At 41.2% G+C, this 26,862-nt stretch overlaps 1 protein-coding gene across 31 annotated transcripts in view; it reads right to left on the bottom strand.

Moving 5' to 3' along the window:
- The window catches only part of EPB41L3 (erythrocyte membrane protein band 4.1 like 3), a 144,660-nt gene that overhangs the window by 45,567 nt on the left and 72,231 nt on the right, over positions 1–26,862 (bottom strand). For 18 of the 31 annotated variants that reach the window (XM_039572355.1, XM_039572414.1, XM_039572471.1 and 15 more), the window contains 2 exons: positions 20,147–20,346; positions 15,219–15,416 (listed from right to left, as the gene is read on the bottom strand). In XM_039572355.1, coding sequence (XP_039428289.1) covers positions 15,219–15,272 — 54 coding nt within the window. In that variant the 5' untranslated portion in view covers positions 15,273–15,416; positions 20,147–20,346. Of the gene's footprint in view, positions 1–15,218; positions 15,417–20,146; positions 20,368–26,862 lie in introns of those variants that run through there. The other 13 variants (XM_039572304.1, XM_039572396.1, XM_039572421.1 and 10 more) reach the window with 1 other exon arrangement.

The raw sequence follows: 26,862 nt of genomic DNA, 5'->3' as shown, positions 1-26,862 counted from the left end.
ATCCCCATCGCCTTACAAGATCACCAGACCAAGATTGTGTGAACACAGAGTGAGGAGCTCAAAACTTAAAGTACTTCCACCTTAGTTTTGCCTGGATAACAAGATTATTATCAAGTCAATTATTCTCATTGGCAAACATTTGGGTACAATGTTTGGTATTAATGAGGAACAATAATAAGAAAGTTTTCCTTTATTATGATTAAACCCATAAGCTGTAAAGTACTTACAAAAAGCAAACATTATTAAAGCAAAAAAATGCAAGCCTTTGTTATCACTTCAGCCACAAAATATGTACTGTATGGTAATCATAGAACCACTGATTGGCTGAGGCTGGAGGGTACCTTTGGAGATTGCCTAGTCCACCATCCCTTCTCCAGACATACCACCTAAAGTGGATTGGTCAGGATCATGCTCATTTGGGTTTTGGATATCTCCACTCCACAGCCTGTGTAGGCCACCCTCATAGCATTTTATTTTTTTTTTTTTTTTTTTTTGTTTAAATGGAAATTCTTGTCTTTCACTTTTTGCCCCTTGTCTCTTGTTCTGCCAAATGTGTACCACTGAGCACATTCTGGCTCTGTCTTCTTTACTCCTCCCATCAGGTACACACTGCTAAGATCCCCCTGAGCCTTCTCTTCTCCAGGCTGGGCAGTTCCAGCTCCAAGCCTTTCCTCATAAAAGATATGCTCCAGGGCCTTCATCATATCTGTGCCCTTTGCTGGACCCTGTCCAGTATGTTCATGTTTCCCTTGTACTGGGGGACCCCAGGATCAGACTCAATACTTCAAGACTGAGTAAAGGGGAAGGATCACCTCCCTCAACCTGCTGGTAACATTGCCCAGGATGGCACTGGCCTTCTGTGCTGCCAGGGAACATCTTCTGTGCTGCCAGGGAACATCACTGACTTTTGTTCACCTTTTTGCCCATCGGGACCCTTGAGCAATAAAACCCCTGTATCGCAGCAACCAAGCCACCAAACACATATGTTATTGTACTGTGATAAGCAATGAGGGAAATTACATAGAAAATGAGCAACCAACAACTTAATACAAAGATGTGACACCAACCTCCTTGTCATACAGGTGTTAGTAAGACTCCAGAAAACTCCTTTGGGAGTCAGTAAAATACAGGGAAGAGATCAGGAAGATTTCAAATGTTATGTGCTGGATGGTGCTTCCCAGGCTGGAAGCCAGTTGTGCCAGAGGAAAATTTATCAGGATTCAGATCTGCCACCTCCAAGGGACACATTTTATTTCTGTGCAAGGCTGTAGGCTTGGCTGCCCCATGCCAGGAGGCACCACCTCTCCAAAAGGTCTTCAAGCTGCTGTGGCTCCTGGTTTGGCAAACCTGGCCTGTCCCTGAAACACAATAATTTGCAGTCTTCCTGCAGGTCATTTTGGCACCCAACCTGATAACGCAGCCTGAATGTCTTTTGATGCACCTCACCCTGAATTACCCACTTTTGCTTGTTGGGTAACCTCCAACCTACAGGACCAGCCATCTTTCCTAGCTCAATGCCAGCTACAGCCATCCATGATGAGGACCTGTCAGTACTCAGGCTTCTTTCAGACAGAATCCAACCCGCTGTTTGACAGATTTCTCCCTGGAGAGGCAATGCCGCTCTGGGACTGGTAGCTCAACATAGCTGAGGAGTCTCTGTTCTCAGAGGGTTTCAAGACATTGGCCAGGCAATGCCACATCTGGCCTGGTCACACCTCTTCACTGCACCCTGGCCACTGTCCTGCTCACATCAGGGGCCTCTCCAGTCCCTTTGAACAAGCACAGCCATGATAATGAAATCCCTGTGCGCCTCCCCAGGTGCTAAGGGGTTAAGTGTCTGATTGCAGGGTAGAGTGTTAGTCTATTCTTAAGGCTCTAGTTTTGCTCACTAGCAGATTACCTTCCTCTCACTGACAGGGAAAGAGGACAAGGAGCTGAAGAGCAGAAAACAGCCCTCTCTGCTTCCTAGAAATGACAACTATTGCAGCCTCCAAAGCAATGCACTTTGGGGCAGTTCTACTTTGGCATTCGATGCTGCAGTCTCATGTGGGTGCAGAACGCTGAGCAAGGGCTGCCTGCAGCATGGAATCAATTACAAGAGATCACATTCAGACCAAATCTTGCAGTGCTAGGGAAAACACAAAGTGAGAACAGAGTTCCACAGCCAAACAGCTTTAACAGGATTCATTTTTGCCACCAATAACCATTGACTCCATGGCACAGTAACCGCAAGGTCAGGATAGCCTGATGAACTGAAACTTCACTTCTCTCTCTGATCAGTCAAGGAGCACAGCAAGACGAAAAAGTATCACAGTTGTGGACCTGGATTTTAAATGGGAGGAGTTTGCATGTAACTTTCTGCACAAATACATATGCAAACAACCTTGCTGTTTTCCTGGGAAAAGCTGCCAAGCTGCCAGTGAGCAATGTCACACTAGCACTAGTCTGGCATCCAACTCCACACAATTACTGTAATAACTCTAATTAGGCAGGATCGCTGGAATAAGGACAAACAGATCACTATCATGAAATGCTGGTATGAATAATTGGACTCAAACTGATGTTGAGGTTATCTGCTTCACATTCCTAATTAGCCTTTGCACTTTCCAATGGATCTCAACAATGCACTGTGTAAATGTGTGGGCTGGCTCTAGCCTTGCATGCTGTAATGTATTTTGGCATGTGGCTGTACTAACCTCTTCCTTTTCCCCTCCTCTTTCTGGTGGGGAAGAATTAGCTAACTTTTTTTTTTTCATTTCCAATGGTTCAATGTTTTTTTTGATGAAAAATATTCCAATTGTGTCCAGACCACTGATTTTATTTCATTGACTGTTTCAATTTAAATTACTTTTTGCAATTTAATTTGGATGATACTTTCATTTTCTCCTCCGCATAGGCTGCATGGTAGTCTCCTCTGTGCAAACACAAAGAAAACACCTGCAAAAGTTAAAATGTATATGGCAACAAATAAGTAGCATATACAAGGGGAAGTTTCTCCAGCCCCACATTGCAGCTTCTGCAATTATTCTTGCAACAAGTAAAAATGATTAACTGGTTGTCAGGAATACTTTGTACTCACCGCAGAGAGCACTCTCTTCACAAAATTCCCCCAGCTGAGTCTCTGAGTCGCTGAATTCCAGCCTTCTGACAACACAATTTCTCATTCTTTCCTCATGAACTACCCCATTTACACAAAAAATATGCCAAATCCCAGAAAAAACCCTAATACTTCTGCAAATGCTCACTACTTGCAAGCTAAAGTGACCAAGCCTCCAAGACCCCTTTTGTACCGAGAACCCCATTTTTGGGGGGGGCGGGGTGGGATATTAACATCACATATATGTCATAGATCAATATGCATAGGCAAGTATATATATATAATTTAATGCACACAATATGTGCATACAAACAGATGTGAATTTCTAAGTGGATGCTCATTGTGGTTCCAAATATAGAGAAACTTGTGGCCACATCATGTTGCTTCTCCATCTATAGAAAGTCCACCAGAGATTCTAAACTCACAGTCATCCTGGTAAGGAGCACATTTTTATCTGTGAATGAAATAATAATTAACATACTGTGACATTTCCCATGTTTTTCCCAAAAAGACTTGGAGCTGTTCAAGACACAAAGAGCTGAACTGAGAAATTCTAGAAGCTGATCATTGCACTTTAGGCCAGAAAATTTCCAAACACGGAGAGCATGTTTTTTGAACAAGTCTTGATCGAAGCCAAAAGAAAGAAACAGCATTTTTTTTTTCCAAGGAAGTTAAATAGAAAAAGTAATTCTGAAGAAGTTTAACTTCATTTCACTTCTACACATTGGTAATTTGCATTTTCAAAGGATCTACTTTTTCACTGTTTATACTTCTCCACAGTTTCTCTCCACAGGGAAAAGAAGATGAAGCAGAAAGGTGACAGAAGAGGAAAAACCCCCTGAATTTCTTCAAATCTCTAATTTCTCAACCAAAGTCCCCATCAGGAAGCTAAGTGAGGAGAATCCAGAAAGAAAAACAGGATAGAGAATCTCTCCTGGAGTCTTAACTGGCAGAAAATCATCAAGTGTTCCTCTGGTTTACTGAAGTAAACCTCACATGCGTAATGTGTAAGATAAAAACATCTGTGAGCATAACATGACTTAACCACCAGAATTGAGGCCTCCAAATCCCCTGCCCCTGCTTCCTGAAAATGGCACTGGCAGTTCCAGAAGCATCAACAACATTTAATGCATCTGCAAGTTCAGTGTGTTGAGAGTGATGTTCTAGGCATTCCACAAAACATTTTCAAGTCATTTCTGCTAGGGAACAAAATCTTTGCTGAAGTTAACAGTGCAACACTGAGCACCAGAGGTAAGTTACACAGTGACAAAGCAAACAACAAACGCCCTTCTCCCACACAGGCCAACAGAGAAAAGCTTAAAAATAAAAGAAATTCACTCATATTGTCCTTTTATTCCAAATATTTAATTTCTTACAGAAAAAATCTGCATATGCAAAGTATTATAAACCAATGGTTCGGGTTGGAAGGGACCTTAAGGATCTTCTACTGCCAACCCCACGGCCATGTGCAGGGACACCTTCCACTAGACCAAGTTGCTCAAAGTCCCCTCCAACCTGGCCTTGAACAATTCCAGGGATGAGGCATCCACAGCTACTCAGGGAAATCAATGTCTTCAGCATCCTCATAGTAAAGAATTTCCTCCTAACACCCAATCTAAACAGTCCCTCTTTTAGTTTAAACAGTTTCCCTTTGTCCTATCACTATCTGCCTGTGTAAAAAGTCTCTTTCCTTCTTTTCTGTAAGCCCCTTTTAACTATTGGAAGGCCACAGTAAAGTTTCTCTGGAAACTTTTCCAGGCTGAACAACCCCAACTCTCTCAGTCCTGTCTTTACAGAAGAGGTGCTCCAGCCCTCTGAGAATCTTTGTCGCCCTCCCCTGGATGAGGAGGAGACATAAATGTTCAAAATAGAATCATTAATAATAAATGTTCATAAATGTATCCCTAGGATGGACAGAATGCTCTCATCCAGTGTGTAAGCAGTTCGCCAGCATGCGTAGGAGATATTGAACAAGACATTTCTGCCAGCCTTTCAGGATGCAAAAAGAAAAAAGACACACTCAAACAAAAGAAAACTTTCAAAGCGAAATACATTCGTTTTTTGGTTCTCAAAAGTTTTCCATACTTCAGTGGTAAACCGTATTTGGAAATGTCCCAAGTCAAAATTCCAGATACTATCTACTGAATAAAATATTTAGCCAGAAGTGGGGAGAACTAAGAATTAGGCAATTTCAGAAAGATTTTGCTGTATAAAAGCTATATTAAAAAGACTTTTTTTTCCATTATGAAGCAACAGAAATGCTTTTCCTGAAAGCTGCATATCAATATAAACTCTCCAACTGTTCTATTCCTTTATTAACTTTTTAATGTATGAACCTTCATAGAATGTCCCAGTAGGTGACTAATACAGACTAATAGTTTGAAATAAAACCTGCAGTAATATTTTGCATATCTATCTCTGCCTTTTAACTTAGAACACTATCTTATACTGCTCTGCACATATAAATGGATGCCACATAAGGAAACTTAGAGTAGATGAGAAGGTATTTTAACACACAGTGATGATGATGATGACTGATCGCTTTCTTTTTTTCCCCCATTACAGTAGTACTATAATTCATTCTCTTATTGATATTTATTGTAATATACCATATTGAAATGTATTACCATTTCTGAAAATAACCTTTTCTGTCAAGCGCTAACCAAGCATTTAGATAAACAGATAAATACGCAACACTCCCATGCTACACACCTGCAGAAAATGTCAATAACATTGTATAATATGACATAGTTTTTATCAGGGGCAACCTTCTTTAAAGCTGTTTGACCTTTCAATCCTAAACAGCCAGCACTAATCTAAAAAACCCAGAGGACTGCTAAATCCCAGTAAGAAGATTGGTGACCTAGTCCCGATTCTGGCATCAAACCAAATTAGGGTTTGTGCCTTCTACAACAGCAGCAGAGATCACACCAGCGCTGGCACCACACAAGCTCTAAGCATACCAATGGGTGCTCTGCACAGTTTGCATCCTTGGGAAAATAGTGAGCACTCTGCTCATGGGAATGCAACCGTGCTGAGGGCACTTGTGAAAAAATAAACACTCTGGAGCATGTTTTTATATGTGGAAGTGTGAGAGCCATGTCTGCACGTGCACAATGGCTACAGAAATACCTGTCAAATGTGATGATTATCAAATGCATCCCAAGTGCATCAGCAGAATGCATGCTGTATAAACTGAGGTCTGCTAACTACTGTCCAATAAATGAATACAAAACCAGTGGACACGATTTCTCAATTAGAAGTTCTGTTCCCAGCACATTCATTAGCTTCACACATTTGCTAAATCGTGACATAAAATAATAAACCGTATTCCATTTCTGAAGGCTTTTCAGCAGAGAAAGTAACCCCCCCCTCACTCGGCTTCCTTGAGAGCACAGATTGTTTGGGCTTGGATTTTAGCTAGACGTGCAGCTGATCCATTGGCTTAATGCCTCCTGATTGCCCTACCACCTCCTGCAAGACACTCTGCAGTAACTCAGGCAGGTCTCCTGGGATTCAGCACAGCAGCTGAAGCTTTCCAGTGGCGGCTATAAATATTTTCTTTATTCTACCTATACTTGGACAAACTCAGCAAACACTCATCTCTCCTCATCTCATATGCTAACTAACTGTGCACAAGCCTAGTACCAACACAGCAAGGGGAACCAATCACTACCTGTAATATAAATAGTCCCTGGCACACATCAACAAAAAACAACCATAAACATTTTGTTTATTTTCAGCTGAAAAAAGCTCTACTGTCAACATAGTCCGATTTACAGAGTAATCTTGCCATATGAATTTAAAAGCCACAGAGCTCTCTCTGACCTACATTGCCAGCCTGGAGTGAAAAAAAACAACGTACACTGCACAGAGAGATGCTCTTGAGGCAGGAGAGGGAACAGGATGATCAGGCTTTTAGATTTGGGGTACCTTAGATGGTATTACACCATCAATACTGGGGTTTTCAAGAAAACTAACATAGCCTGTTCTCAAGCTACTTCCAAGCTTTATCCACTTCAGATCAAAATCATTTCTGCCAGAGTGAGATAAATCATGAGAGACAGACCTTGCTGCCTATCAACACTTTGCTTTGCAAGCAGATATTTCACCACCCAGTCCTTCCTATGATATTTTGTTCACTGTATCAACAGACAAGGATAAGAAAACATAAAAGCAGCCCAGCGCTGCATGGGGCTCAGCTGGGGAAAAAAAAAAAAAAATCACCCATATGAGGCACTAAGGTTTTATATGGCAAGCTAACATATTTAGAGGATGATAATAAAGTGAAGATTTACTTAGTTTGGGTCTGGAAATGGCAAGTCAGTGTTAACATAGGGACAGCACCTATAAATTGGAGCAACTAGCAACAGAGTGGATGATGAATTTAAGACAGCTCGGTTGGGTCTGGAACAAGTAGCAGGCACTACAGAAACAGGGCAGGAGACATGACAAAATACAGGGAGGCTTGGCAGGAGTGTGACTGGGCAGTGACATGAAAATCAGCAACTTCTGTGTTGGCTGGGCATGGGGTAGAGGGGGGAAATGTACAGCTTGTCCAGAAACAACAGAAGGCTTTAAAATCTGAGTGTCCATTTGGAAAAGGGAAAAGGCAAAGCCTTTCATCTACTCTTTGTGATTTATATACCAGCAGTCCTTAAAAAATACATGCAGAGGTTGGGTGCTGCCTGCACTAGGCACTCCAGTAAGAAGCTGGAAGCTCTCTGGGGCAAAGACCACCACAAGCAATAAGCCTGGAGAAGACAAACATGAAGGGACTGACACAGTCTCATTCTGGTGAAGCCATCAGCAAGAATGGTGACAAGGACAGGACTCCTGGAGCCATAAGACCTCTATCTGTCTGGGGCAAAAGGCAGGTGGAAGATCATCCTCTCCTGGGCTCTTGCAAACAGATTAACCACCAATGAACCATGCAGTACCTCAGTTTGAGTGTTCATGACCAAACCCAGTTTTTTAAAAACTTTGCCAGATGGAGAACAAGCTCCTGTTGCCTGGCTTGTGTCCAACTGGTGCTCCAAGGGGAGGGAACCGGAGGCAATATTTCAGTAGGAAGTTTTCAGCTAACCATTTATTCCCAAAATTATGTAGTTTCAGAACAGCTGAAAGTATTTTTCAATGTAGGTGGACTCCTCACAATAGTTTTCAATGTTATGGCTGGCACCCCCAAGGTATCAAAATTATTATTTTTGTCTGATAAACTCAACATTTCACTGCACAGACCATTTTCAGAAACTATTAACAAAAGGCAACAGATAAAGAAGACTAGATGTAGAAAATATAGATGTGGAGAGAAAGTCTACAAATTTTTATTTTTAGTTTCCTTTTTTTTTTTTTTTTTGTGTGTGTGTGTGTGTGTGTGTGTGTTTTAAGCTTCTATCATTTGATTGTGACCATGTTCTGTGCTGTGCCAGGTGTAATTGAAGGCCCAACCTGCTGTTCACTCAGTACAACATCTAAAGGAGTGACTTCGTTTTAATTCTTGGTTCCTCGTTCAGTCTCTAAAATACTTGCATATTAACTGGAGAAAATATCTGTCTAATCATTTAGGTGTCTCCCTACCAAGGTTGTAAGAGACCTTCTCCCTGAATACCACACAGCCCAGAAGCTCCCAGCCACGAGAAGCTGTGGGGGACCTGAGCCTCCCCTGGTAAGGCAGAAATGCTCCAGCCCCGCTCCCTCAGCCTCGTGGCATTTCCAAAAGGCTTAGCTCAACCTGACTTGTTTCGATTTAGATTTCTTTAGCTTCAAGTGAAATAAGAATAATAATCATCATCACTAAAAGGGAGCCCAAACATTTTTATTTTTGTTTCAATTACCAAACTAAAGAAAAAAAACCTCTTTCTCTGCTCAGCCTCACAGTTGATTATTATGTGCTGGATAACATCGGTGCTGATTTCCAGATCATTGTGCTGCTTGAATTGACAAGTATTTTAACTCATAGAAAGAGGCCTATGGTATTAGAAAAAAGCAAGTCAGAAGAACTGTATATTAACTTTATTCAGCTGAAGCATATTCAGGCAATACTCAGACTCCTACTGACATGTGTCAGGTAACATAGATCTTAAGTGAATCCCCTGGCTAATCCAAGTCAGCCCTAATTAGAGGGTCTGGGACAGAAAACATGCTGTGTAACAGCAATGATGCCTCTCAACCCAGTCACTTTTACTGAAACATATCCTGGGGAAGGAACAAAACCCAAAACAAAGGTCTTCATATTAAATTAAGTGAAATGTAAGCAGTGAATAGGTCAAAAGGAAAAGACTTATTAAAAAAAGTCCCTCTTGCATTCAGTAATCAGTTTCACATGTAAAGCCATTTGCAAGAGACTGTGTGGAATTCATTAAACAATTAAAATGTGCAGGGGGTAACAGAAACTCTATCCTCCAGAATGCAGAATGCATCTTATTACAGAGGTTTCCTTCCTGACCTTAAGATCTATCTCAAAACGGATGAGAAATTTGATGTTATTAAACTCCCTGTGCAAAAACAGCTTGCAGGTCCACACATGGAAACTCCCAGGGAAGAGTCAGCTTGGACGCGGTGTGGGGAGGGGGACCACGGGGCCATGCATTCCCCCACCATCATACAGAAACACAGAAGGATCTTTCCTCCAGATGGAGTCTTGCAGGTCAGGAAAAGCAGCACAGGCAGCTACCACTCTCTTTCATTTCTAGCAGAGGTGGCAGTGCAGAAATAATTCCGCTTGTTCTCATTTCTTCTTCAAGCCTGTCCTAAGACAATCTTCAATGACTTATTTTTTAAGGAAGCATCCTCATATTCTCATGCTTTAACACAAAAATGAGAAATTCATGCAAAATGCAATACTTCAACTATTAGAGAACCCATTTATTTCATGTCCATTTTGTCTTCAAAAAGGACTATTAGCCCATACATGTTTAGGGCAGAAAGGGACCAGTTCACTCCAGCCTGCTTCTGTCCATCTTACAAATTCTGGTCTCAAATGTATGAAAAGAAAACTTCTTGCTATTTCAACTCAAGCTACTCTGATGTCACCCGAGGATGCAGGGAAACCCATTGAGAAAGTGGGTCTCCCCACTTTGCTTCCTTTCTCCCTTCTTTCCTTCCTTTGGGAAGAAGTCATTTGTAATGAGGTTAATTTCCAAAGGTGTAGCAGTGACTACAGCACAGGACACCCAACCACTGTCCAGGTCCCAGTGGCAGCACGACTGAGAAAACTGGGGTTACAAAGCATCCTTACACAGTGTGTTTTAACCAGTCCCTTTCTACCTCAGCTGACCCCCACTCACCCAGAAGTGGGGTTAACAGTAATACTTTGTGAGATGTTGTTTCTCCATGTGCTGTGCAGCTTATCTGGGTCCTACCTCAACTTGCTCTGTTTGATGTAGGGCTGCAGAGATGCCACAGACAGGCTGCCATGGAAACATTTGTTTTCATTAACTGGTGGCCTGCATGATAAGAAAGTCTGAGTGGTACAGGAATGATGAAAGAGTATAAATTACCAATGGGCTCAGACAGCCGAGCCTTTCAAAGTGAAATCTAATTATTTTACCATTTATTTAGACAGATTATGTTATAGCTTTCTGACCTCATGTTGTGAGTAACAGCATGTATATGTTTAGAGAGCAGAAACAAAGACAAATTCCAACTTGTTTTAGGAAGACAGTTTAAATTAGGCTATGTGTAATGGACAGCATGACAGCTTGCTTCACTTGCATCTTTTAATTAAAATGCAGTGCTCTAGATAACAGAAAATTGAGATGGGGTAGAGATGGACAAGAGGGGAAATAAATCCTAGAAAAAACATAATTGTACTATAGCATTTGAAAACTCCTACTTAAAGCTGAAGAAACCCAGAAATAAGTCATTTTTGCTTGTTTTCTCGAATCTTAGGAAAAACTTGAACTAATGTGCTCATTGTCTTTTTTAATGTTATCTGAAATTAATTTTCAGTCTTGGATCTTGCTTTCTCTTTGGTTCTCCAAACCAACAAATGCAAAGCATAGGTCTAGCTTGCTTAAAAGAGAAATCTTCAGCTACCGCTTTGGAGTGCAGTTTTGGCCACAGCCCTGGCCTTGGACGCTTTGACAATCAACATCTCTGAGCCTAATGCTGGCTGGGAAAGCACAATGAACAACCCAAGGAGAGCCACTGCCAGCAGGGGCAGACATCTAGGTGTAAACCACTTCCCTGCATCCCTCTGAACAGACTGCATCGACTCCAGTGATCCAGGGCCCCTCAGAAGCCTCCAGATTCTTCATGACCTGGGAGAGACATGCAGCTGCCCTGAGGCTGTTTTTCTTGGCAGAATACTGGGGACAATGTCAGTGTACAAATACCTCTTCTCCAAAAGCCAACAGCTTTCCCTGGAGAGGGGAAGATCCATTAGGTGGCCATCCCAACTGGGAAAGGAAACCCCCCCTCTGAAATAAGGCTGCCACTACCATCTGCAGGCTTCTGGTCAAGAGCAGCATTGGGGGTACAGATGGTAACACTGGTGGTTTATGGTTTTGGAGGAGGATGAATGAACAGGTTGGGTTACCTACTTAGCCTGGCTTTGGCTTGTAATGTCTTACTGCATGAAAGACTTTCTGGGTCAGACAGATAGAGCACACAGGCAGTAACACTGCAGGGCCTCAAGGGAAAGCTTTTACCTGGAATTTGCTTAAGATCCTTTCACTGAGTGGAGACTACATTAGATGACCCACTGTTAACCTCAGCTTTGAAGTTAGCTCCACTACATTTTCCCTCATCATCTCATACAACATGAAAAAGCCCCAGTGTCACAAATGCAAAGCACTGAACATGAGACTGAAAGATATAGCAGAAGACAGTGAAGATGCTCAGCATTAAATATGGAATACGAAAGAGTGGCTTCTGAAACAAAGGATAGCGAGGGCATAAATGGATTAACCAAACTTGCCTCAGAAGTGTCTCAATCTGTGAGTACGTGCCACGTCGTCTGCCAGGTCATTAACGGGATGAACACATAATTGATAAGCTGCAGGTTGCGCTCTACTGGAGAGCAATAAGCTCCTTTAAATTACATTAATATTTAACATATATAAAAAGCATTTGTCATTTGCAAAGCACTTTATAGAGTAACTGATGGATTCTATAATGATCCCCAACTCCCAGACTAGGGAATGAAATTCTGGAGAGATAAATACCTGGCCTGCATCCAAATCAAGATTAACTGACAGAGCTATTGCTCTAGCTCAAATTAGGTTTCTCAGTTTCTGGTCCTTCTAGATTACATTGCTTTGTAGCCTTCAGTAGGTAGAAGCATGATACACATGGACCTGAAAGACAGGAGCTGACAACACAGGATGACATTTCTGACTCACATATAACAACTGTCACATCCCACGCTGGGTCACTGTCCACTCTGAAAGATGCAGTTGTGTGGGTTGAACACAAGGAATGGAAATATTAAATATTTGATTGCCATGTTGTCTGTCCCTCTCCCTTTTCTTTTAAAGAATTAATACTGGGGAATTTACTGGCCTCCATAATATGCTAGGTGCCTCAGTATACTTTCTATTTTATATATATATATAAAAGAACTGAGATTAGCTCACTTGTTTACAGCATAGTGTTAATAAGGCCAAGGTGGTGGGTTCAATCCCTGTATTGGCCATTCACTTAAGAGCTGGACTTAATGGTCGTTGTGGGTCCCTTCCAACTCAGAATATTCTGTGATTCTGTGAAAACTGAATGACTTTGTGTGCTGCTGACAGAGAAGAATGAATATATATATTTGTGTACATATATATGTATGTATGTATCTATATTTTCCCCCATTTAAATTGGTATAGTGAGTTCACTTGAATGTGATCCTTAAAATATGATAGCATTCTTCTGAAATGTGATAGATTGTTTCTCATGCCGCAGCACTAGGTTTCTGTGAAACCAACACAGAACTTTGTTATTCCCCAAAAATTTCTGTAGAACTTCACCTTCAGCCTCCTACATGATTTCCTGAGATGTCTCCTGACACAGACCCTCATTTTCCCTGCCCTTGTAACTCCCTTTGTGCATACTTTTTACTCCTTGGGAGAAAAAGCACAGTGAAAGTCGCATCATTTCTCTTGGCTGGACTCAGCACCCTTTTGCTGTAGCTAAACTTTACACACACAGGGAGTGGACTCCCTTGGGATCTACCAAGAGTTCCCATGGGCTGGAGTGGGCTGTGCCAGAGAGGTACCTGCAGCTGTATCATCAATACATACAAAAACACTGATATAACCACCTAGGAAGGATGCAAAGTCTGAATCACACCGTTTAAAGTATGTAAATTTATGCGTCACTCCAGCTGCACTTCTTCCCTGAAATATTTGTTCCTCCTAACCAACTTTGTTTCAATGCACCCCACGGTCTGCTCATCATCATAGCCTTACAGCTTTTTCATTTGAAAATTCACTCTTTTAGGAGCTCTATTCTCATCAATATTACATTCTGCCTGGGAAGCCTGATCATCTTAGAAGCAGATAAAATGATTACTGATGACAGTCAATACAACTTGAAAATATTTCAGCAATGTAAATAGAAAAAATGCATACAAAACTTATATTGGACATTATTCAAGAGCTATTCAGAACTTGCAAAGCATAGAAATCTGACAAGCAATAAAACATGATGGCTTCCATATGCCAGCATTTTGACACTTCAAAAGAACTCAAGTTTAGTGAAAGAGTGAAACTTCCTATAAAAAGTATTATTCACAGCATTTATTTGCATAAGTGGACATCTAACATAACAATTCTCCCTTTCTGCTCCATCTTAGATTCTGATAAAGCTCAGCCTGCTAGACAAGATTTCCATAGAAATCTTATTTGGTAAGATTCACTTGATTGTATTCCAAAAAGTGACTCACGTTTTACAAGCAAGCGTCAAAAGCTGAAATGAGTTGACTCTTTCCATCAAAGCCAGTATGAGTCATTCCTCCAGCTTAATGGCTCCCACACTATCCCTGAGTGACAAAACTGAGACTACAGGTCAAGAAATGACCATTTAATAGTCACAAAGGATGTGTCCAGAGAGATAGTGCTAGACTGAAGGAAACAACATGGGACTTGACCAGTGAAATTAAAAGATACTCAACAACATGGACTGCTAAGTTGCTGTAAGAGTAGTAAAATACCAGCTTCTGTTCCCAGTTCACTCCTGGCATAGCAAAATTTGACCCAAACTGTAATGCCAGGGTTGAATAAAAATCAATATGGTTTTTGCTCACCTGCCACTCTCCAAAGCACTTAAAATGAGAGCAGCTGAAGGACAAATGGGCTGAATGCTACGTGATTGTAAAGATGCCATGATTTGGCTCCCAGTCAGGTACTCCTTTTCTCCATCCTCTCTCCTTCTCCATGCTCCTGCAGATTTCCCTTTCAAGCCTGAAGACTATTTAAGCTCTGCATTTATACACCCCTGTTCTCCCCAGGTGGCTTTTCTTCTCCATGGCAACCCACAGTTACCCAAAGGATGGTTGGCCTAGTCAGGCCCTCCAACACACATCCTTCCTCTGCAGCCACTGCTTGGCCAGGCTCAGCCTTGTCTTGTGTGCGTGACTTTCTCACCTTTTCTTACAGAAAAATCACAGCATCTTTCTACCAGTAACATTCAGACACAGTTATGATTCACAGACATTATGGAAAAGCATACAAAACTCTCCATTCTCATTGCTATTTGTGCCTGACATTTCCCCCGCTTACCCAGGGTGTCTCTCATGCCCGCACTAATCTCACAAGTCAGAATTACTGTATGGACAATGACTCAATGAAGTCTCAACTCAGTAAAATACCAAGGAAATGAAAAACCCAGTGGGATCAAAATCCTTCTTTGTTTATGGGCTTTGTTGTCTATACTTTGTTTTCTGATGTGGCATATGTCAACAGAAAATTAATCCAGAGTCTCTGGTTGTTTCAGGGAGTGCTCAGAATCCCTCACCTAGCTAAAATCTGTGCACCATCTTCGAAAGCCTCCAGAGAAAACAATGAAACTATCTCTGTGCTTGGCAGTGGTGAAATATCAGGCCATTCATCCTTTTCCTTACATTAGAAATATAATTTTCACCATTTACCTCCTGAAAGGATGAAAAAAAGGATGAAAAAAAGCCTTTTACCTCTACTTCACACGCATATTCCGATCCATCCAGGAGCGTCACTTTGCATTGCATATTTTTTGGTTTCTTGGCGATCTTTAGAGGAGACTTGGAAAGTTTGCTAGATGAAGATTTTTGAGAGAGCTTGTCGTCCTCTAGCTGCTGATATTCCAGCTGTTTTGCACTAGCAGCAGCAAACTCCTCTTCTTTCTCTGTGGCCTATAAAGAAAAAGAAAGATACTTTTTGAAGTAAGATAAACCAGTCATGCCCTGCAGTTCACTGTGCTTGCGGCACCCAAGCATTTAAGTGAGCCTTTTTTGCGGCTTGGACAAGAAAATCCCTGATGCAGGACAGAGTCTTTACTGAAAAGATTTCCCATATTTCTCCCAGCCCTGCCTTCTCCCTCCAAAATGTACAGAATACCCAAGAAGGAGGGGCATTCATGGAAATATTTTAAGACCTTTACTTTTTCCATAGGTACAAAATCCCACTTGGACTTCCTGTATTTTTTTTTTTTGGTGTTTTGGAAATTCTGAGTAATCAGTAAACATTGTTGATGAACAGATACTCCTATGGTTTCTTGATATTACTTTGAAATCCCGTACCTGTTAAATCGTACAATGTTACCATGGTGTCATACGGAATAGAAAAACACCATCAGGTTTGCACTAATTTTGCTGTCAGTGAGGAAACAGCCCCTGAATGAGGTCATGGATCCCCCCTGAACAGTGTGAATTCATAAGGGGATGCTGACGTGCCTGAGAGAGAAAGACTCCCCAACAACCCAAGCAAAGGGTTAAGAAAACAGGACAGAAGTGAGGGGCCAAACAACTTTAATGTGCAGCTGGCTGCCTAAATGGACAGTAAGTACAGGTTGAGAGGATGAATTTTGCTCTCTGCTGATGCCCAGTAAGTCCCTCAAGATGGAGAGAAGTAGGCAGGTATGGCAGGGAAGAGGGGCAAGAAGTAACAACCATGGCTGCTTTTACTTGGGTTTATCTGAGGGTCAGGCCATTTGAAGTTACCTTGATGCAGCACAGCCCACAGTCCTCTCCACAGCACTAGATGAAAGCCAGAACAGTTCTACAGCATTTCACCCTTCCTAGCAACAGCACTATGCTGCAGTCATTACCCTTCTCATCAGTTATATCCGTGACAGACTCCAAACAAAACCTCAACAGGAGTGCAGTAATACCTCAGCTAAAGCTTAAATGAAATAAAAACATCTTTCTGTTATCTCACTACAAGGCAAAAAAAACCCAACCTGCTCTGGCTCTGAATTATTTCAGTGTAATAAGCAACAAGCATTAGTGGAAAAATATTGTAAATTAATCCTTCAAGTCTGTTTCCATTTATTGTATATAATAAACCTTTGTGAAAATGAAGCAAATCCATCCAAAGGCTTTAAGCTGCTTTGAGACCAGAACAATGTTGCATCATATAACCTGAAACAACAGTGTACTAAATCACGGGGTACTGTCCCTGAGTGATTTCATAAAAACAAGCTTTAAGTTTCCCCTCTGCCTTCCAGTGAATGGGGGGAAGGACAATTTGGAGCTGGCTGTGATACCTACAGTGTCAGCTCCCACCAAAGCCCCAGCAAATTACTAAGAGGTGAGGCAAGACCCCACAGTCCTCCTTTCCCTGCAAGGAGGGCACAGCAATGGCCTCCTGGGCTTCCCTGGATGGGGAAACTGCAAGAAAGTGGGGCTTAAAAGATAAAAAAACAAGGGCTGCTTTCAAAATCTATTGCATCTTCCAGGCCATGAGCGCTCTTCCTCAGGAGCAGCCCAGCACCAGCCGTCTCTTCCCCTACCTAGCTCCAGCACAAGAGGAATTTCTCCTTCCAGCAGCTGGACACCAGCTCTGTGCCTGGATGTCAAGGTCCTTGCATACCTTGAAAACTGGCAGGAGATGAAGGCACAGTGTATGTAAGTGGATCAGCTGTTCGCTGAGCATTTAACACAGCAGCTGTGATGAGGAGGGACAGTCCCCCTGGGCTCACAGCAAGGCTGGAGGCCAGCTACCCTTCTACCACACCTGCAGCCAGCTGGCAAGTGGTCCAGCCTCGTGCAATGAGAAATAAACAAAACTGAAGATGCCTCCTGCTTGGGCCTCTGTGCAGAGCTGCACTGCTGCTGGTGGGCAGAGGGGCTCTGATGACTTCTATATGTTTTGTCAAAAGAAATCTGCCAGGAAAGGTGCATGTGCACATATGTGGGTAAAAAAACGGGGAAAAAATGCACTGCCTTACCCAGCGGCTCATTACATTTCTCATGTGAGAGTGAGCACTCTGCTTCAACAAAAAACAACCAACAAAATACCCCAGCATGGAACTAATCTCTTTCAAGAAAACAGAAAAGCTGCTTGAGAAAAAAATCCACAACAAGGACACCCATCATCCATTTAAACCTTAGAACCATACTGAGCCTACAAGCAATTTCTGTGAATCTCAATGGACTAGTCATTATTTTCCTTCATAAAGACACTCAGTATCTTAAGACTACAGCAGAGGTTTGCTTATTTATAAACATTAAAAAATATTACTGAGGTTATTTTGTTTGTTAAGGTTCCCATCTATATTAAGATCAGGGGAATGTGTCTAGGTTAAAATCATACAAAAGGTTTTCCTCTCATTTGTCTGGCGAATAAAGCATGCCAAGAGCCATTAGAGAAGATTCCCCCAAACTATGCTGATATGTTCAGGCATTGAGGTACTTTCAGACTGTATTAAGTCTCTCCTTCCTAAAGAAACTTGACATCCTGGAATCTAGGTAAAAACAAATGGCCAGTGAAAGACCCATGTACAGAGTGAATTATTTTGTTCTCTGCTAGCATAGCTTCATTTTCTCCTAAATTCTTCTCCAAGATATGTCTGCACTGTATTTTTTGTAGTTTCTGTACTCTCTTTTTGCTCTATTTTCTAAGTGCCGTGGACTAAATTCTAATGCAGCAGAAGTTGCTTCAGGGTTTGCGTTTTTTGAGCATAATCTCTCTCATGTATGACAGAGTACATTCAAGCCCTTCTGAAGCTGGGCCCCCTCTCAAAGGAAGCCTCTGGAGTAATGGGATTCAGCAATAATGATCTTGGATACTTTTCAGCTTCTCACTGAAGTGATACAAAGTGATATAGCCACATTTGTAAAACACATTAATCCCATCTACTTATGGTAGTTTCTCAGAAACATTGGTGCCCAACCTTGTGTGATGCCGCCTTCTCTTTTTCAAAGAGACAGGAAGGCAGGCAGAAAGTAAGGCTGCCTTATTACACCTGAAAGGAAGGACTCATTTCTACAATACCTGTTAATCTCAATATGAACAAGTTCACCTACATTAAAATGTTGGGGGGTTTTATGTGCATAGGATGACAAAGAAAAGTCACTGTCATGGATTGGTAACTTAAATCTTCCTTCCCAAGGTTCTCTCATATGAGCAAGAGCAAAAATCAACTTCCTCACTGCAATTACATGCAGCAAGAGAGAGAATGAGCTCCTTCAGTTTTTGGCTTTTTAATGACACCGTTGCAAACAGCTTTGTCTCTTAGTGCCGCATTTAATGTTCCTTTCCTGAGCTACAGACACTTAAGCCACTCTGAAATACGCTGGGCCTATCCATGCAGCTGGATTTGGCAGTCTGCTTACAGCACGGACGTTTGGATTCAGCCTGGTAATCTCGGCGGGAAGGTGTCACGGATCCCTTTCACTAACCCAGTTCTTCTATCCTGCCTTCCACAGAAACCAGCTCACCGGTGATCTCTGGGAAAGAAAGGGATCACGCAGCACATGAGAGCACCTCACACCTCTAAACACATGTGGACAGGCTTGGTGTCTAAACTGGGGGTTTTTGTGTGTGTGTGGTTATTTTAGGGTTGGGTTTCTTTTGTGGTTTGGGGGTTTTTTTTGTTGCTGTTTATTTGTTTTACTTTTTAACATGAAAAGAAACTTGAAGTGGAAAGATTACTGAAGATGTCTGGAAAATCTCTATAAATACTAATACTAAAACTGATAGAATTACCCTTTTAATTAATGACCAGTTTATTCAACACCTCTTCTCTTTTGGACAAGCAGCCTTGCTTCTTTTCCCCAAACTAATTACAGGAAATTTCTGATCTATTTGAGAGATCAGAATTGTTTCACCAGTACTTCCTACTCCAACCAGGTAAAACAACAGGAGCCCGCTTCAAACAGCCAGAATTTATTAAATGATGGAGGAGAGGAGGAGCTAGACTGGCTTATTCCACTCTCCAAAGGTAAATGTGATCAGATGAGGGTCATAACCTCACAGAGCTAAGGGAAGTGATTTGCAGGTACCTCATTAATTGTGTGTCATTTACCCATGAAGAACAATTCCTGTTAATCCTATTGACTGGAAATTATTAACGGAAAGAAGAAAGCAGCTTCCGCAAATTTAATAAGTGCAACAATGAACTAAATGGAAAAGCATGCAATAGCTCTTCTGAAACCTATTACATGAATAGCTCAAGTAATTATAATGCAGTCATTTCAGAACCACGAGAAACTTAAGGGACCACAGATTCTTCACGGCTCACACATCAGACAAGCAAGCATGAAATCAGTGTTCAGCAGGTGTCAAAAGAAATGAACTCTGAAAACATTTTCAGCTTCATAAAAACTGACACTGTTTGCTGTCTAATGCAAACGCAAGGTCGAAGATGTTTCCTGCTTAGTTAATGAGACTGCCCTCCTGTTTAAGCACTGGGGGCAGAAATACCTGCCATGAATTTAAAAACATTCTGCGCAAGAACTGTTTTTCTTTAAACGCCAAAGACCAACCAGCCCAGATCTACAGCATCCCACTGAACACCCTTCCATGCATATCCAAATATGAATCTCCACTCCTAACGTGCCAGGCTCATTATTTCCCAGGAGCAGTAGGTGGGTACACAGCCAGTGGCGTGCAGCGAGCGTGTGTGCTTGGGCTCCCTTACCTGCTCCTTCCTCACTGGCGTGCTGTGCGCTGCCACAGCCGAGAACTGCTCGAGCGCGGTTTGATGTTCTTCACTCGGCTGCTGCTGCGGCTGCTGCAGCTGCTGCTGGTCCTGTGGCTGGGTCTCCGCCGCCCCTTCCTGAGCAGGGCTCTCCTCCTGATCCTGCTCTTTATCCTTGGACTCAGAGTCTGATCCCGATTCTGTAGTCATGGTTGATTATTCTGTAAAAGAGGGTGAGCAGACCTACTGAGTACAATCTCATAGCTGGGAATTTGTAAGGTAGGCATACAAAATGAAGAAAGATCAGAAAGTTTTAGTCTTAATATCCTCAGACTTTAAAACTTACGTATCTATCACACTGTCCCAACCTGGATCCCTAGGAAGGCTTCCCTCATGCAAAAGACCAGGTCTAAATGCATCCATACTCTCAAAAAACACGTTGCCAAAAAGTCTTTTTCTACATAGTAATACACAGTCATAGGACTTATGTTCAAGTTAAATACAGATTACATAGTTCATAATTCATAAAAGGAGAGTAACACATTGGGCCTTAAATCTAACAAAACCCAGTGGAGTTTGGGTTTCTAAACCATGTGGAAACTTGAAACATTAAATCTTTTGTTCTTTACTTTGAAGTCAACAGGGCTTGAGCTCCTCAGCACCTGCACTCCCTTTTGGAAATGTACTCAAGTACTTTTGATGCTTTTAAGCAATATATTAATGGTTGAACTAGATGATGTTAGAGGTCTTTTCCAACCAAAATGATTATATGATTCTATGCATACAAGAAACTCTGAAATAGGTCCACCAAAAACAGTGCAAACATACAATTGTCCTTAAACCCAGTTCTGTCCTTCCCACTTGAATTTATCTGCACTTCTGTCATTTCTTTCTAAGTGCTAGAGCATCCAAAAGAAAACATAAAGACTTCCATTAAGTCATTCTAAGTGTTAGATTTAAAATGAAGGGAATACAACTTTCCTTAAATGTGAAAAGTCTGTTTGTACTTTGTCCAGTACCAAATCAAAATGAAAATATTAGCAATATTAATTCAAAGTTTTAACTAGTTCAATTAAATAGTTTTGTGGCAAATATGTGGCTGGCACCCAATTCTCAAACTAAATATAAGCAAACCCCAACTTTAAAAAAAATACTGTGATTTTGTATCAAAACAAGGATTTGAAAAAGCAGACTCTACGTCAGTTCAGCAAAGGGAGCGTGCTTTTTATGTTTGTTACTCATATGTTCTCAGACCTCACAAACTTATTCTTGAATATTTTGCTACTAAGCAACTTGAAGGCAAACCAGTCTGCTGCAATCTATTTCTGTTAGTCATCAGGACACGACTTCTTTAACCTGGTAACCATGGCTACTGTGTAATTATAGGTGATTCCACAAAACATACATCTGCTAATTCATCTGCTAAGAAGTCACTATGAACTCGTACCATACACTACACTGTTTACTAGTAGAAGCAAGTTTATTAGAGAACATAAGTACAAACCTTTCTTTCCTTTTTTTTTCCCACTTAAATGTTTGATAAGCTAAATTGCTTGACATAGAATGTTTTAAACGAGGCCAATTACTATTTTCAAACTCACTCGTGTATTCTGCGCTTTCAAGGCTAAACTCTCCAGTGAATACATGTCTCTGCAGAGCAAAGCAAGTCACAGCACTCAGCCTGTGTTCAGCTCCTGCACTGCATGTGAGGATGGGGGTGCATGTTCCCACCTCCTGCCAGCCAAAATAGCACGAGAGAGAAGCAGAACTAGAAAGCATACATGGCAGAATTACGCTTCAGGCCACATTTTCAAGGTACTAACATGTGACACACTTGTTTAGAAACACATCATAAATTTCTACACTCAAACTGGCACAACTGTATAAAAAATATCTTTTGAAATGTGTTTTTTAACAAATTGTCTTTAGCATCTACAAGAAGTAATAATTAACTTGGGTCTAAAAATGTGACAGTCAGAAAGGTGTTCATTTAATCAAACTTCAACTGTCCGTATCTGAGATGGTCACTTTATATGTGGAGCAGAAAAACAGACGTTTTTCTGAAAAACAGAGAGGGATTCATCTGACCTATTTTAAATTCCTGCTTTAAGCTGAGATAAATCACATACTAGAGTGACTTCAACTTGCTATGAAGGAAGCCTAAACAAGTTCCTTCAATGTAGATCACACAGACCCATCCTCCACGTTCAATTCTCCTAAGCCATTCTTTTTTGTATGCTTTAAACATTAAATTGCACAACAATGTTAATCTCTCAGTTTTGCTTTGCCCATCTGTCAAATCAACATGGAATAAACTATTCTTCATCTGACACTCATTATATTTGCCTTGCTTTAAAAGCACCCAAGCTGCCATGAATGTCTCAAGTTTACCCCTCCCCCCCACCATGTCTTGTACAAGTGTATGAAGACATGAAATGCAAATTAATCAAATAATTATTTCAATAAACTCAAACTATGTAATCAATTTTCTTTTCCAGAAACTATGAATTAGGAAGTTACCAAAACCTAACTTACAGCTACAAAAATCATTGCTCAAACAATACCAAAGAGCACCTATGACCAATACAATGAGTAATGCATGTAGTAAGTTGTAGTACTTTTTTTCCCCCCTCTTGATACTACTTAGAGCAGTGTAAATAAAAAGTAACTGTCATTCTTGCTGTTTAGAAAGAGGTATTATTATTCTCTGTAGGATCAGATTGCCACTCATACCTAAGCAAAAGCCTGTCTTCCTTCAGCTGCCATCACCATGACTCTGAAAGTTCATTTTTGCACCCTGTGTAGCTTCTTTCCTAATGCACATTTGTATCCTGGCTGTTTGCAAGCATGGAAACAGCCATTTAAATTAGCCCCATAAACCACAACTTCGTGTAGCATGAGATGTAAACAAGTTTAACTTTTCCTGTCAGCTATAATTTTGAATCTCAGGGAACAACAAATGTGGTTCTTGTATTCTTCTGGGACATTCCTGCATGAAGCGTAGCCTTACAGTACTGAGTTACTCTCTAGGACTGGCTTTCTCTCCAGTTCCAGGAGTTCTTGCTGGCTTTAAGAGTGCTTTATTAGAAAACTTTGTGTGCTTTATCAAATCTTTCAGTGTAAGAAATTCCCTGGATACAATATTACCATCATTAGTCAGATAGCAGATGGATTTAATTAACACAAGGTTGCCCATTTCCAAATGTCTTTATTTCCCCATGCATGTAACACATTTAGTAACAAATAGCAAGAACAAAACACTAGTCTTCTCACACTGCTATCTTACAGGTGTAAATAGAAGCAAAGCAAGCACATTGCAAATCCAATTTCTTACAAACTCCTCAGATGACAGTGTTGCTAAGATTTATCTCCTTCCATCTAGTGTGGGTTGAAAAGACCTAAATTACAAGGCAGAAAACAACACTCCTCTCTCAGTGCAAACCAGTAAGTTGTCTTGCCTTCCTCAGCAAACAGCTGCTCATCCACATGAACTCTGACAGCATTTCACTTGGTACAAGTAGCACAACAATCCTCCTAGGAAGAGGAAATTTCACTTATTGAAAGAAATAACAGTAATCTTAAGAAATTTACCAACATAAATATTACTCTACCTCTGTTTTCTTGAGGCAAACCTGACAGAACAGCTAGTAGAGCCTAAACATTTATTAAACACGCAGCTGGCTGAGAATTTCTTATTCTTATTTGATTATTTACTATAACTGGCTATGTACCAAAACCATGACTTCTAATGTGAATTTCAGTACAGGAAGAAAGAAATCACTCAAGTTTCTTAAACTTTTTCTGTTGCCAGCACAGCCTCTGTATCAAATTCCCCTTTCCAACAAACAGAAAACAAACCAATGAAGAGAAACTGGGAGCACTACCTTACACAAATGAGGTAATACTATACAAGCCAGATGTGCTCTTGGATAGCTACACTTTGGCTTACAAGCCAGTATTCAAAGATTCCAAAAGATTAGCAGAGTCCAAACTTGACACAGATGCTGCTAATACTGGATAGTCTGAGGCAAAAGTACATTTGCTTGCAGACTGAAAATCAGAATGAAAATTAAGTCTTTGGATTAAAGGGAGGGGTGGGGTTGGGGGGGGGGGGGGAAGCCCCAAACTAGCTTATTTTAATCTACTACTAAAAACTTAAAAAAACTTAAGTTAAAAATGTATGTACGTTTTAAAAGGTCAGTGTGTTAGTGATGCTGATGAACACGTAAGGGAATATAAATATTAATATACTGTCTAAGTATTAAAACACAACTTCAAAAAACCAACAACATGGCATTTTATAATCATTTTTATTAGACCAAATCACAGAAAATAAATCTTTTCATACCCTTACACTACACAAAGACATTACATAAGGATTACAAAACCTGCAAACTACTTTCACAAAACCCCTACATCCTAAAACCTTACACCACACCTAGACCTTGTTCCCTTCAGCTACCAATCTGCCGCAGATTGGGAGACTCCCAATCCCATTATCAATTGGTCGTTATAGACTTAGAGCACATAATTCCCTTTTCTCCATAAGGGAACCCAAACCATGTTGTCCTCTGTGTCACCTGGTCCCCTGCAGCAAGTGACAGTGCCAATCTACTGTATAAATTCATGCATTCAAAAACTTACTTGACACTCTACCTCCCATTTTCAGAGCACAAACCTTCTGGGTTGCATCCACAGAGCAACAAAATTCACAGCTAATTAACAGCAGAGCCCACAGTTTAATTAATGCCGCAGTCATTAATAAATGTTTATTTATATATAAATACATGCTACTGAAAATATCTGCTATATTAAGCAAACAGAAGTCACATTAGACAAGAAATCACGAATTAATTCTGAATAAATTGTGATGTAATAAGAAAACAAAATTGAACCAAGTATAATTAAATGAGCTACACATATCCACTAACTATTTCCTGCAATGCATGGATTAATGATTTACATTTAAATGCTTCTTTGATCTAATTAATTCTCTTTGTGGAAAGTTCTCCTTTAATTACAGTAATTCTTGAAGATTGTTATAAATCTTTGCAAAGGTCCAAATTTGGAAGTTATGTAACAAAATAATGATTCCATACTTCAAAAATAATGTTCTGCATAATGAGAGACATATTTATCCAATAACGATGAGATGCTGATGAGAAGAGCATATGGAGAACAATATTGCTGCAATGAGCAGTGACAGAAATGCCAATATATGTTTCAAGAAAAGAATACACACCAGAACGCCGACTTCTAAGCTTGAAATATAAACTGTTTTCATCAAACTGCCTGAATCTCAGCTCACTTCATTCCAGTTGGGTTCCTTTTTAGGAAAATGATTATTTTCTGTTGATCCTCTTTAATGTGGGTGAGTTTCACCCTGACAAGCAGGAGGCACCCAAGCCACAAACGCCTGGCAGAGGGTCCCCAAGAGTTAAAACCAGCTCTTTCTTGACCCATCACCAGGGCCAGCATCAGCTGGAAGCCTCACAGTGGAGGCACCTCCCTGGCATTACAGTTACTTCAGTGGATATTGACAAGCCGAGTGACTGCAGAGATGTGTCCTGAATGGATGTGGGTGGGAATGACCCCAAAATGGGCCACTGGATGCCCTCTCCCAACCTCATGCTCCTGTTACCTTTCTCATGCCAGAACTTTGGGGGCCTGGTGGCTCAGCTGGGAGGGCTGGACCTCCCCAGGATGGGGAGGGGGAAGCAGCAGCCCTCCTTTGGGCAGTGATGGGTTACAGGGCCACAAGGCTCCAGCCCAGCAAGTGCAACCCTTATACTTCAATGCACAAACACACTGGCTGTGCTGAGAGTTCACCGTGGCATCCTAAATGTACACATATAAGCACAAACCCGTTAGAGTCAGCACATTAAAAAACAAAAAAAAACATGAAAAGAAGGTCAAAAAAGTAAGAAGAGACAAGAGGAAAATCAGTGGAGAAAGGTGCTAAACATCCAGATGAGCTGCCATCGTGCCAGCAGAGTGTGCTCCAGGTTAAATGACTTAACAGATGTGGTGGCACAGGACACAGGCCCAAGCACAGATGCAGGAGGGAGACTGCAGGGGGGGCAGGGAGGTGTCAATCAGCAACAATAAAAAAAAGCTGCTTGGAGGTGTTGCAAGACATAGCATAAGTTAAAATATTTGTTCGGCCTTCTAGGAAGGTGGATGATACAGATTTCTTTAAAGTTTCTTGATGAAGACGAAAACCAGAGGCAACATAATGTACTCTGGAGGAGATGGAGAAGTCACCTTAAAACCACCAGACACACCTTTCAAAGGGGACAAAAAGGGGACTGCAGACATGAGTTACCTGTCAGGACCCAAAGCTCCCTCATCCCAGGCACACACGCATCCCTTGGCAGCACCACCACAAAATGAAAATGCAGCTGGAGTGTTTCTGGAGAAACTTCACCTAGCAAGCCTGGGGACAGAAACTGTCAGAAGCTTTGAAAGGGCCTGGGAAGAGGAGGAATATATCAAAAAGGAATTGTACACCAAAGCAGAACCAGAGACACATGACTCAGGGATGAACATAAAAGGAGAAATGAAGACCAGGATGCAAAGTGACTTAGAATTAACCAAGAGATGTGGCAAATAATAAGCAGAGAGTCTATAAATACATTAGAAGGAAAACCAGGCCTGTTACAAAACATGAGAAAGGCTGAATTCATTTCCCAGCAGCTAGCTGGGACTAGATAATG

Source organism: Corvus cornix, chromosome 2, assembly GCF_000738735.6.
Source record: "Corvus cornix cornix isolate S_Up_H32 chromosome 2, ASM73873v5, whole genome shotgun sequence".
NCBI lineage: Eukaryota > Metazoa > Chordata > Aves > Passeriformes > Corvidae > Corvus > Corvus cornix.
This window is presented reverse-complemented; position numbering and strand designations above follow the sequence as displayed.